Source organism: Pocillopora damicornis, chromosome 3 (genome assembly GCF_964200805.1).
Source record: "Pocillopora damicornis chromosome 3, jaPocDami1.2, whole genome shotgun sequence".
Taxonomy (NCBI): Eukaryota; Metazoa; Cnidaria; class Anthozoa; order Scleractinia; family Pocilloporidae; genus Pocillopora; species Pocillopora damicornis.
In genome coordinates, this window is record NC_142672.1 from 23,911,908 (window position 1) to 23,924,407 (window position 12,500).

A 12,500-nucleotide genomic window follows, 5' to 3' on the forward strand; every position below is an offset into this window, starting at 1 on the left:
GATATCACATCCCACCAAACCTCATCTTTTCCCCCACTTAAAAAAAAAAAAACACCAACACAAACTATTCAAAATCATTTGAGACATCGTTAATTTTTATTCAAAGCAAAGCTGTTTTCAGCTCAAGCTATAGTCTAAGATTCCATGTTGCAGTTCAACTGATCACAGATGACTTCAAGGTAAGCAACCCAAAGCAAAAAATTACCATATTAGGCGTTGCCGACTATTTCACAAAATAGCTCTTGAATGAGTAGTAAGTCTGTTGATTATTATTTCTTATACGCGTGGGTTCTTCTTTTCTGCTTTGCTAGGGGAAATAAAATTAGTTGGAAGCTTGATAGGGAATTAGTGACATTATTTTTGCCATATTTTTATGCTCAAGTCCCCTATACTGCAACTTAATGCAAATTTTATCTTAGTAACTGTTCTTTTTCATCTATTTGTTTATTTATTTCTGATAATTCTCATGAAATTCATTTTTCTCAAAAATGGTCACGTCGGAAATGATAGCCAATCAAACCACAGTATTCAACAAACAAATAGAACAGATATGCAAAGCTTTGTGGCTTATCTTGGGCTTAATAAAATATTAAGTTTTTCAAACTTTTGAATTTTTATTGTTTATTTATACTCCAACGAGAGAAACAATATTTTTGAAGCTAATAATACAAAACTAATGCTATCTATGATACAAGGCAATGCTACTGAGTTCTTTACCTTACTTACAATACTAATTATTACTCCACGTTAGTTATATTATACAATGCTATACGGATTACTTTCCGTTACCAATACAACTAGTTATATTAGACTTGGAATAGCGTTACTTCTAATTTATGAATTTCGTAACCTAATTGTATAATTACATTTTTTGCAGTACTTTGCATAACTTATGAAATCTGCTCACTCTGATTTTTAATCATCATATCAACAAGCATATAAAAACAACAACAACAACAAGACATAAAAACAAAAAACTTTTACATCACTGATGTCACAGTACTTTTTTTCAAATGAAATAATCAGCAAGCTAGTTTATTTACATGTTTTTTTTCTCGTCAGAGCAATGAGAAAGACTTCAAACTTGTGAACCAAACCAGTAGTTGGTTGTGGAAGAGTTATTTGATGTGCACCGGAATTTAGGATTGTAAAATGCATACCGACCAAAATTTTGCTCGCTATGAACGCCATCAACTTGAATGGACCCAGGTGCGCTACCAAATTCGCAAAGGCTTTCATTGCTTTTGTGGGTTAAAATGTACTGAGCGGACTGATACCAAACTGCGGTGCAGTTTTTACAGTTGTGTCCATGGACATCGATGTAATCGACGAGTTCACAAGTTTTATTACCCCCATTCTTATGAGTCAATAAGTCGAAGTCTTTAAACTTTGCTCGAACGTAATCTCTATAGTCGACAACGCTCGCAAGATTGAGACTGCAAGTTATTCGCCAGTGTGTTGACTCAGATCTCAACCCTTTCATGTGGTCTAATTGAAGCCTGTACGCTTCCCAGTTGGGAACGTCTGGGTTCATTGGCTCATTTTTGAACAAACCCCGTTGGGTAAAAGGTTTTTGAACGTTCTGTAAGCTTTCTGACATAACTAGAGTCCAGGCCCAACCGGGCTCTGAGGTGAAGTCGCAGTAGACTTTAAACTTATCACAGCTGTTGTCTTGGATATAGAAATAGCCTGATGCAGGCTTACTGATCAGCTGTCTTGCTTCTTTGCAGCTGCGTGGCGGCTGCGAAAATGAAAACGAACGCAGAAGGGTTAAACTTCTACGAGCTCTAACAAGTCCTATCTCGAGCTTATCAAAGACCTCTTTGGGTTCTTTTACTCCTCTCTTCCTCCCTCCCGTTCACTTCACTCTTCTCTGCTTTCGTTTTGGTGCTTTATTTATAAAAATACAACGATTCAGAAAGAGATTTTAAGAAAGATAAACCAAGTTGGTAAATACAGCTGAGTTACCTTTCTCCGCCGTGCGAAAACATAGCCAGGTTTTTCCACCAAGTTTTCCTGATCGCCCTCTTTTCCGCCGTTTAACTCACAAACGCCATAGTCGGACTCTGACATTTGGTAGTTATATGATGAACATGACGGAAGAGACAAGCATCTGTGAGCACAGGAGAGAATTCCACCGCGAGTGAACAACGACTTGATCACCTGGCCGATCAGAACACGGTTGTATAAGAGGGAATCAAAGGACTCCCTGAAACGCTCACAATAATCCCCGTCACAATAGTAACAGTATGAAAAGAATATGCAAAGGAGAACGAAGGTTTTGGAGAACATTTTGGTTAAAATCTCCAAGCAACTCAACAGTTAGGCAAGGGTTGGGCTACTTCTGTGACTTGTACAAATGTTAGCGTACAATTAATGCATTTATCAACAAGGCCATGGATTAAAAATTTAAAAGCAATAAAATATTAATTTGCTCTTCTTTGTCTATTTCCTTTTCTCAATTAAGTTATGGAAAAATTTAAGGAGTAAGATAAAGTGAAGTAAAACTTAAATTACAGGGTAAGTAGCCCATTCAACTCCAAGGCTGGTCTCCATAGGGGCTCTGTATCTTAAAAAATTAATTTGTATGAAGAATTTTCATAAACTATCATATTCAAAGAGACTAATGAAAATATAACAATAGAATTTAAGAACTACATTAAGAGCTCAAAAAATACAATTCAAAATTACTTTTAGAGCCTAAAATATAATAAAACATCAAATTTATGATAAAAAGAAATGTCCTGCTCGGCGGCAGAACGTCTGAATGTTTTTCACTCTTCACAATGTTTATAGGGAGTTTCCTAAAAAAATTATGTTTTTTTATTAAGGTGATTTTTTTTTAAACAAAAAATTTAATTAGTTGAAGAAAGATCTTTCCAGTAACCTTACTAATTCAGATAGGTGTTTAGTTACTGAAACATAATTTTCATATGTTAAATAAGACACTGGCCGTGACTAAGTAATGTGCTTTTTAAGGAACATTTTTTCAGCAAAGATATTTTCTAAAATCATATATCTCAACATGAATTTATACATAATTTTTATGTGTGAGATAATACGCTTGCTCTGACTTAGTAATTCGCATTTGAAGGAAAATTTGTTTAACAAAAGAGTTTCCAAAAGCATGTATCTTACGCCTTTTTGGAAAGGTAATGGCGACGAGACCGAGTTTTCTACACTTAAACACTTAGACACTTAAAGTAAAAAGGAAATAGATTTTTTTTTCACGAGAATTCTAGCCGCTTAGGTTTCAATTTGTTTCTGTTTTCCTTTCGTTTGTATTTTTTTTTTGGTCAACATGTGAATCAACATAAGAATTTTCTCAGAGGAAAAAAAATGTAATGGAGTCGGAGACATTATTGCGGTATATGGTTTTGTTAAGTCTCAGCAGGGGTTATAGGTTATAGGTATTATAGGCGGGGGTTATACGGCACATGAGATAATATTGAAAAGCCTTCACTTTTGCGATACAAGACTAAAGAGAGCCATTCCCTACACTCTAATCGCAAGAAAAGTCTTTTGCTAGAAGTTTGCATCCCACAAAATCGTGACACAAGGCATTGAGCCTTTTTTTTGTTTCCAGGCCCTTAACATACTGAAAGCTTTCTTTGTCAACCTTTATTGTCTTCATTAAAGTGCCTATGACACGAAATTTTTTTTGCATTTTATGGTCAACAGCTGTATTCAAGATTGGACATAATCAACCTTAGCGCCAAGCGAGTGCTCCGTGACCATTTTGTGCATTGAAAGTACGATTTGGTGGCCAAAAAGTGTCTCCATTAAGCGCGCTGCCAAAACGATCATGTTACACAGCTGTGACGTAGAAAACTGTGAAGACACGTCTGCAACTTTGGTGGAGAAAGGAGAAATCTAGATGAAAGGACGAACGTATTGCGTGGCCAAAGTGCCAAATGATGCTAGCTACAAGAATAATACACATATACCGGGTATTTCTATACATTACTTTCCAAAGGATGTGGCTGTTTGGCCAAAATGGACGCGGTTCGATCGTCGACGTCGAGGAGATTTTGCTCTTCAATGTCGTCGGCCTTATGCTCCGTACCGGCTTCAAAGACGCCTGTTACGAACACTAATCATTGGTCAAATCAGGGAAAGATAACCAGTGAATTCAGCTAAAAAAAGAATGCAGATTAGGGGACCTGTTCCCACACCATACACGATCGTTCAACATTCTTTTCGAATGACATTTCGCAAGCGAAGAATGGTGAGATCTTTGTTGTTGTTTATTTCACGCGTTTGAGATGTACTTATACTCCTTGTCTTTCCACATGACTACATTTGCGCTTTTCTCATCGTATGAAAATCCTACCAATTGTAGTTTCCATCGTATTTTAATAACAGAAATACATTATTTGTAATGAAGTTCAAGCCTTTTCCTGAGCTGATCCATATCCTGTTACGTGAACAGTGCGAAACCTCTGGCATAAACACAAGCTCGAAACGGCCGTGTATTCTCCTATCCTAGGTTTCCGAAGATCCAATCCCACGAGCCACCAATTTCCCCCTGCCCTCAAGAAACTAAAAGAAGCAACAGTAGCGATGTCATTGTAATAACAGCACTGCAACGAGATTAATAAAGAAACACAAATTTTATTGAATTAGATGGTAGCGAATCCAAGGGCTGTGTGAAGTTGTGTGAGCTGTGTGAATTCATAATACTGATGCCACTAGTGATGCACCACTGCAATACTGCAATGCTTAAACTAAAGAAGTTTTTCTCTATTAAAATCCCTATTTCAGATTAACTTGAATCAGATGACTATAAACTCATTCGTTATCAGTTCGGTTTGACCAGCGCGACGGTAGCCTCGTGATACAGCTGATTCTTTCGTCAAAAGTTAGCTTTGGGTCAACAAAGGGAATTTCTCCACAGCAACGAAACTCTAGAGCACTGACCGAGGGGAACCTTCGCCGGACACGGAAATTCTTCCTTTCCTCCTTTTTCCCCTTCTTCATCTTCTCTTTACTACCCACCTCACTTCAATTCCTCCCACACTTCTTTCCATCGTCCTGCCCTCCTTACCCGTTTTCCACCCTTTATCGCTCCGTTCCTTTGTCCTTCTCACCAACCCCCTTTACCTTCCCTCTTTATCCTTCCTCCCACCCATTTCATCCCCTTCCTTCCTCCCTCTTCAACTTCCCTCTCTCCCTCTTTACCTTCATTCTTCCCTTCCTCCCTCCCTACTTACCTTCCATCCTGCCTCTCTCCTTTCCTACCACCCTCTCTACCTTCGTTGCTCCTTCTCTACTTACCTCCCTCCCTCTTTACTTTCCTTCTCCCCTCTATACCTTCCGCCCTCACTACTCACCTTCCTTGCCTCCCTCTGTACCTTCCTCCCTCCCTCTGTACCTTCCCTGCTCCCTCTGTACCTTCCTCTCTCCCTCTCCATCTTCCTTCCTCCCTCCCTCTTTACCTTCCTTCCTCCCTTTCTGCTCTCCTCCCTCTATCTCTACTCACCTTTTTCCCTCCCTCTCTACCTTCCCCCTCCCTCTTTACCCACCTTCCTCCCTGCCTCTCTACCTTCCTTCTCCCTTCTCCACCTTCCTCCCTCCATCTATAACCTCCTGTTTTCCTCTTTACCTTCCTTCTCCCCTCTATACCTTCCTCCCTCTCTGCTCACCTTCCTTGCCTCTCTCTGTACCTTCCTTCATTCCTCTGTACCTTCTCCCTCCCTCTGTATATTCCTCTCTCTCTATCTCCTTCCTTCCTCGCCATCTTTCTCCCTCCCTCGTTATCTTTCCCCCTCCTTCGCCATCTTTCTTCCCCCTCTCTATCTTCCTCCCTCTCTCTATAACCTCCTCCCTCCCTCTTTACCTTCCTCATTCCCTGAAAAACAAACCTCAATTAAATGTGTCATTGTAATTGTCCTGTTACCTCCGTGCCCAAAATTTCGCCCCTATAACTAATAACTATCCCGGACTGCCTAATCCAGCTGTCAAATGTATCCTAACATATGCAACAGACAGAAAAACAGACTGACGGACACTACAGGCAGATAGACAGTCAGGCATGCAGATAGACATTACAGACAGACAATACAAACAGACAGACTTCCAAAAAGGGCCTCTGACACATCTTAATATCTAAAATAGTTTAATTATTCATTACCTTCCCCTTCATATTCTGTAGCTTAAGAAACACGTTCAATCAGTTCAACACGTCGTTTTTTGTCATAACTACCTCAGGCCCACTCAGAAATATGCCATATCTGCTTAACGTCACCATCAGATCGGTTGAGTTCTTCAAAGATTGTTTCCATCCCTCTCAAATACTTATGATGAGATTCGCTAGTTTCTTTCTCACAGGAGCCTTGATGTTTCGATCCTCGATCACTTAGTCCGTCTGTTTTATGGAGGAGTAGGTTGCTAGCTTTTGGTATTGGACAACACCACCTATTTTTGCTTTCCCCTCATTCAAACTGGCACAGATACCCACAGACAGCTCCGGGACCGCGGCGTTTAGGACGCTAACCAGCGAACTCCCATAGTGCTGGAGCCCTCTTCGCTTTTAATCACAGCAACCATCATTTTCTTCTTGCCGTTACCGATATCTATTAAGCATTCATAGCCAAGAGTATTGTAATAACTCTTAACAAGACTTTCAAGAAAACTCAAACAGCCTAGCGATTCAAAGTCCTTTACTATCAGCAGAAGAACAACGCTTTGGGTCCTGCGAGAGATCTTGATTCTCTAGAACCTTAACATCTACCTCTGGTGGTGTGAATCGAGTGCTACTTGTGGGATTTCCATTTTCTTGGGTGTTAGTGTCTGCCATGTTTTGCATGTTCCTAGGAGTAGATAATCCCTTTAGGCAATCTATAAGCTACTATATTTAGGGCCTGTTTACATGGAGGTGGGAAACCTCGGGTAAGTGTGATAGGTAACAGCGCCTGGCCGTCTACATCCCTAAAGATTAGAAATGCAGACATATCATCGGCGAGCAACAGCTTTGCTTGTTGATTCATTCTATTTAATTACTCCGTCAGTCTCAGAATATCTCTGCGGTGGCTAATTTACATTATCAACTCAATCGATAAAACCGAATTATCAATGTTAGTAACTTCTTTGGTTAACTTTTTACTGACTGATTACTCAGTTTATTATATTCATTTTCAAATCACTTCGTCCGGTTAAGGAAGAGGTAGAAAGGTTATACTTGAAAATTGTGTAATAGATCGGACGATAACAGTTGTACAACTTATTCTGTGCATACCTCACTTTCATCCTGGCATACTGATCGAATTTTAAACTCCAAGACATTTCGTTCCACGGTAACGGATTGTCATATTAATGATTTTCATACACTTTGTACTAAACTGGAATTGAGCTGCGGATTGAAAATCAAATAAAAACCACCAAAGTAATATATACAGGAGGCATGGGTTCGAATACCGTCAAAGCCTGAAGATTTTTCATGCTTCATTTTTGCAACTGCCAAAATTGTACTGAGATCAGCTGTGAGAAGCATTACTCCACTTAGTTAATGATGTTTTTTTTATCACTTTTTTTGATTTAGTGACATTATTTTTGCCATATTTTTATGCTCTAGTCCCTTATACCGCAAGTTAGTGCATATATATATGTTATTTGCCGGCTGGGAGGTCCGTATGGTGAAAAACTGTGACCGAGATCTTGAAAATACTGCTAATGCTAATGAGTTCGTTACCTTACCTACAATCCTACTGATTACCTTGCGTTACTATTAATACAACTAGTTACATTAGACCTCAAATAACGTTACTTCTGATAATATGAATTTCGTAAATTACATTAAAAAATTTTTTGCAGTACTTTGCATAACTTATGAAATCTACTTATTCTGATTTTTAATCATCATATCAACAAGCATAGAAAAACAACAACAACAAGACATAAAAACAAAAAACTTCTACGTCACTGATGTCTCAGTACTTTTTTTCAAATGAAATAATCAGCAAGCTAGTTTATTTACATGTTTTTTTTTCTCGTAAGAGCAATGAGAAAAAGTTCAAACTTGTGAACCAAACCAGTAGTTGGTTGTGGCAGAGCTATTTGATGTGCACCGGAAGTTAGGATTGTAAAATGCATACCGACCAAAATTTTGCTCGCTATCAACGCCATCAACTTGAATAGACCCTGGTGCTCTAGCAAAGTCGCAGACGTTTTCGTAGCTTTTGTGGGCTAAAATGTACTCAGCGGACTGATACCAAACTGCGGTGCAGTTTTTACAGTCGTGTCCATGGACATTGATGTAATCGACGAGTTCACAAGTTTTTTTACCCCCATTCTTATGAGTCAATAAGTCGAAGTCTTTAAACTTTGCTCGAACGTAATCTCTATAGTCGACAACGCTCGCAAGATTGAGACTGCAAGTTATTCGCCAGTGTGTTGACTCAGATCTCAACCCTTTCATGCGGTCTAATTGAAGCCTGTACGCTTCCCAGTTGGGAACCTCTGGGCTCATTGGCTCATTTGTGAACAAACCCCGTTGGGTAAAAGGTTCGCCAACGTTCTGTAAGGTTTCTGACATAACTAGAGTCCAGGCCCAGCCGGGCTCTGAGGTGAAGTCGCAGTAGACTTTAAACTTATCACAGCTGTTGTCTTGGATATAGAAATAGCCTGATACAGGCTTACTGATCAGCTGTCTTGCCTCTTTGCAGCTGCGTGGCGGCTGCGGAAATAAAAAAATCGCAGAAGGGTTAAACTCCTACGAGCTCTAACAAGTCCTATCTCGAGCTTATCAAAGACCTCTTTGGGTTCTTCTACTCCTCTCTTCCTCCCTCCCGTTTACTTTACTGTTCTCTGCCTTCGTTTTGGTACTTTTTTAAATAAAAATGCTATGATTCTAAAGTGATATTAAGAAGGATAAACCAAGGTGGCAAACACAGTTACGTTACCTTCCTCTGCCGTGCGAAAACATAACCAGCTTTTTCCACCAAGTTTTCCTGATCGCCCTCTTTTCCGCCGTTTAACTCACAAACGCCATAGTCGGACTCTGACATTTGGTAGTTGTATGATGAACATGACGGAAGAGACAAGCATCTGTGAGCACAGGAGAGAATTCCACCACGAGTGAACAACGACTTGATCACCTGGCCGATCAGGACACGGTTGTAGAAAAGAGTATCAAAAGATTCAGTGTACTGCTGACAAGAACGTTCATGGGCATAGCAATAATATGAAAACAGAACAAAACAAATGATAATCTTTTTGGAGAACATTTTGGATGAAGCTGCGATGTGACCAGATAAACACTCAGAGCTTTATTGCATGTGTAACGACAAATTTGTGTTTAATGAAGCCTTTTACATGCGACAAAACATTATTATTTATTCGGTAGCCTCTTCACCTGTCCAAGTTAAGGAACTTGTTTACGAGAAACACTCGTTTAGTTCAATGGAGAGGGTTACTTTACAATAGAAGTCTTTACATAAACAAACTTTGATCAAACAATGGAAGATCATTATTGCAAATTTAACACGCTAGGGTGTAACGAAAACAAAGTTTCATTATCGACATTGAACTACCGAACGAAAACCGCAAGTTGACAATGTTATAACATTCAGGAGTCTTTATCTCTGTTAAAATGAGCCTCAACCTGCTGGAAAGTATCAAACACGTTGATTGCAAAAGATGCGTACAATTCGTTTCCAAATGCAACTTCAAACAAAGCGGTCGCTTTGAATAGTGATAATCTGAAATTCAAATACCAAATACTTCAAATTTGTAAACTTAGAATAAACTTTACAAGTCAGCTTAATTAGCTATAGTGAGTACTTCTACGTCTTCTATTTTAATGCTTTGTTATGCAAGTTCATGTTGCACCAAGGTTACGAACACACTTTGAGAACTCTAAGAGATAACTTTCTCTATAATTTAGTTTGTGGTGAAGTAATTTCCTTTTGATAAATCCCTTTCTTTGAGCAGGATTAACAAGAGTTCGCGTGAAGCCTCGCCATTGTCTGTACTCACACCTTTCACCTTAGCAATACGGCAGAGAGTTCTGAATTTGGTTAGAGCAGGATAAAGAATGCAAACGTTTCTTGCAAAAAAAAACCAATTTAGTAAATATGAACTTACAACAAAAAAGGAACTTGAGCCGAAGTAAATTATACCGACACTCCTCCTTGAGCATTCAATGGGCTCATATTCACGCGACATGAAGGAGATGGAGAATTTAGCACTGTTGAAATCTAAAGAACGATATTTTTCGTTGCTTTTGACTCAACACTAAACTATTTCACAGAGTGGGTTGGGCACATGAACTGCGGAATCTACCCCGTACTGGCTCCCTGTTTCGTCCTTCCGAGGATCGGTTTTGCCCAGTTTGTCATTAACATAGACTCTGGAGAACTTTTTTAAAAATTAGAAGCTACACTTTTCTAAACACAATTCTAAACAATGAGGCAAGGAATGAGTTCAAACAACAAGAGAAGACACACGTATAACAACTTCTGCTCACATTTCTCACGATGAAATTTAAAATTACTTTGAAAAATAATTAAATTAACATTTGGCACCCCAAACCGCTAATGCCTTTGTATTATCAAGGGGAGCCGAGTACATTATTTTCAGACCATTATCAATTTTGTCTACATTTAATATGTAGATGTATAAAGAAGCGATGTTTAATTCCTCTCGATATATATATGTTTGAAGACAAAGCAGGTGCTTTTTTTCGTTGAATACTATACTTTGGGTTTCAAGAGAACACCCCACTTTCTATTAACTTGTAAAACAGTAAACAGCGTCAAACTCAACAGAATTACAAAAGTTTCGTTGCGATATTGAAAAGTTTAGAGAAAAATTGTTTGCGTGAGGTGTCATCGTTGTCTGTACTCACACCTTTCAACTTAACAATACGGCAGAGAATTCTTAATTTCGTTTGTGCAGGACAAAGAATGAAAATGTTTCTTGCAAAAAAACCAAACAATCAAGTAAATATGAACATACAAAAAAAAAAGGAACTTGAGCCGAAGTGGATCATGCCATCACTTTTCCTCGTGCATTCAGTGGGCTAGTATTCATGCGACATGAAGGACCAGCAGATGAAGGATTTAGTGCTGTGCAAACCTGAAGAATGATATTTTTCTTTGTTATTGACTTAGGACTAAATTATTTCTCAAAGTGGGTCAAACTAGCTCCCCTTTTTCCTCCCCTTCTGAGGGTCGGTTTAGCCCAGTTTGTCGCCTAACGTAGACTCTGGAGAAATTTTTTAATAATTAGAAGCTACACTTGAAAATGTTTCTTGCAAAAAAACACGATATTTTTCATTGTTATTCACTTATGACTAAATTATTTCTCAAAGGGGGTCGGAGATAATAACTGCGGAACCCACCCCCTGCTGGCTCCCCTCTTTCAACCTTCTAAGGGTCGGTTTAGCCCAGTTTGTCACCTAACATAGACTCTGGAGAACATTTTTAATAATTAGAAGCTACACTTTTTGGTTTGCATACTCTCGTTCGGCGCAAAGTCGAAGAAAAAATGTAGATGTAACTGTTTTGGAGAAATTCTACACAGGGAAGCCAGGAATGAGTTCAAACAACGACAGAAGACACACATTACAATTTCTGCTCACATTTCTCACGAGGAAACTTAAAAAATTACCCTGAAAAACAGTTAAATTAACATTTTGCACCCCATACCGCTAAACCTTTGTACTATCAAAGGGAGCCGAGTACGTTATTTTCAGACCATTACTAACTTTGATTATATTTAATATACAAAGAAGTGATGTTTGGTTCCTTTCGATGTGTAAATAGGTCTGAAGAAAAAGCATGCAGATGCGATTTTTTGTTTAATACTGTAGTTTGTGGTTCAAGAAGACACACCACTCTCTATTGACTTGTATAACAGTGAACAGCGTTAACTCAGCAGAATCACAAAAGTTTCCTTGCGATATTGAAAAATTTAGAGTAAGATCTCTTCGGACGCGTCCAATTAATAATTTAAGGCAATTTAGTGTTAACAACTGAGTTGAAAACGTAAACTAACCATTGTCAAGAGTTTAAATGCACCTTTCGTCAGAACTTTACCATCTTACATTAAGGAAAGCCAACACGCACTTGAAATTTTTCGTGACTTGAATTTCCTCGACCAAAACAAATTTATTTTCACTATGGATATTACATCTATTTATATTGTCGTTCCCAACGACGAAGGTCTCCGGGCCCTAAAACATTTTTTCGATCAACGCACTGTTTGGGAACCTTGCTCTGAAACACTACTCCGTCTAGCCGAAATAGTTCTTACACTCTCTTGCTTTCCATTCGGTGGTAACTACTACAAACAAACTAATGGCGTAGCTATGGGTACTAAATGGGACCCAGCTACGCCAATCTTTTCGTAGGTTTTATCGAACATCAATTTTTTAGTCAATACCACGGCCCCAAACCTAAACTCTACGGCCGTTACATTGACGACTGCATCGGCGCTACCTCCTCTACCAGCCAGGACTACAAACGGCTGAGAAGGGAAACACTGACTGCATTCCATTT

The 12,500-nt window shown here is 38.9% G+C and overlaps 2 protein-coding genes and 1 pseudogene across 2 annotated transcripts; 1 reads left to right on the forward strand and 2 right to left on the reverse strand.

The window, feature by feature from the left end:
- Positions 1-594: 594 nt before the first annotated feature.
- On the reverse strand, positions 595-2,371 carry LOC149048937 (uncharacterized). Its single transcript, XM_089198763.1, has 2 exons — positions 1,969-2,371; positions 595-1,741 (listed from the first exon to the last, which is right to left on the reverse strand). Exons 1-2 carry the CDS (start codon positions 2,290-2,292, stop codon positions 1,079-1,081), a joined length of 987 nt encoding a protein of 328 aa, XP_089054889.1. The 5' UTR covers positions 2,293-2,371; the 3' UTR covers positions 595-1,078.
- Positions 2,372-7,866: 5,495 nt separating this feature from the next.
- Positions 7,867-9,303, reverse strand: LOC149048938 (uncharacterized). The gene is made up of 2 exons (XM_089199260.1): positions 8,901-9,303; positions 7,867-8,674 (listed from the first exon to the last, which is right to left on the reverse strand). Exons 1-2 carry the CDS (start codon positions 9,222-9,224, stop codon positions 8,012-8,014), a joined length of 987 nt encoding a protein of 328 aa, XP_089055386.1. The 5' UTR covers positions 9,225-9,303; the 3' UTR covers positions 7,867-8,011.
- Positions 9,304-12,121: 2,818 nt separating this feature from the next.
- Positions 12,122-12,500, forward strand: part of LOC149048939 (uncharacterized) — a 976-nt pseudogene continuing 597 nt past the window's right edge.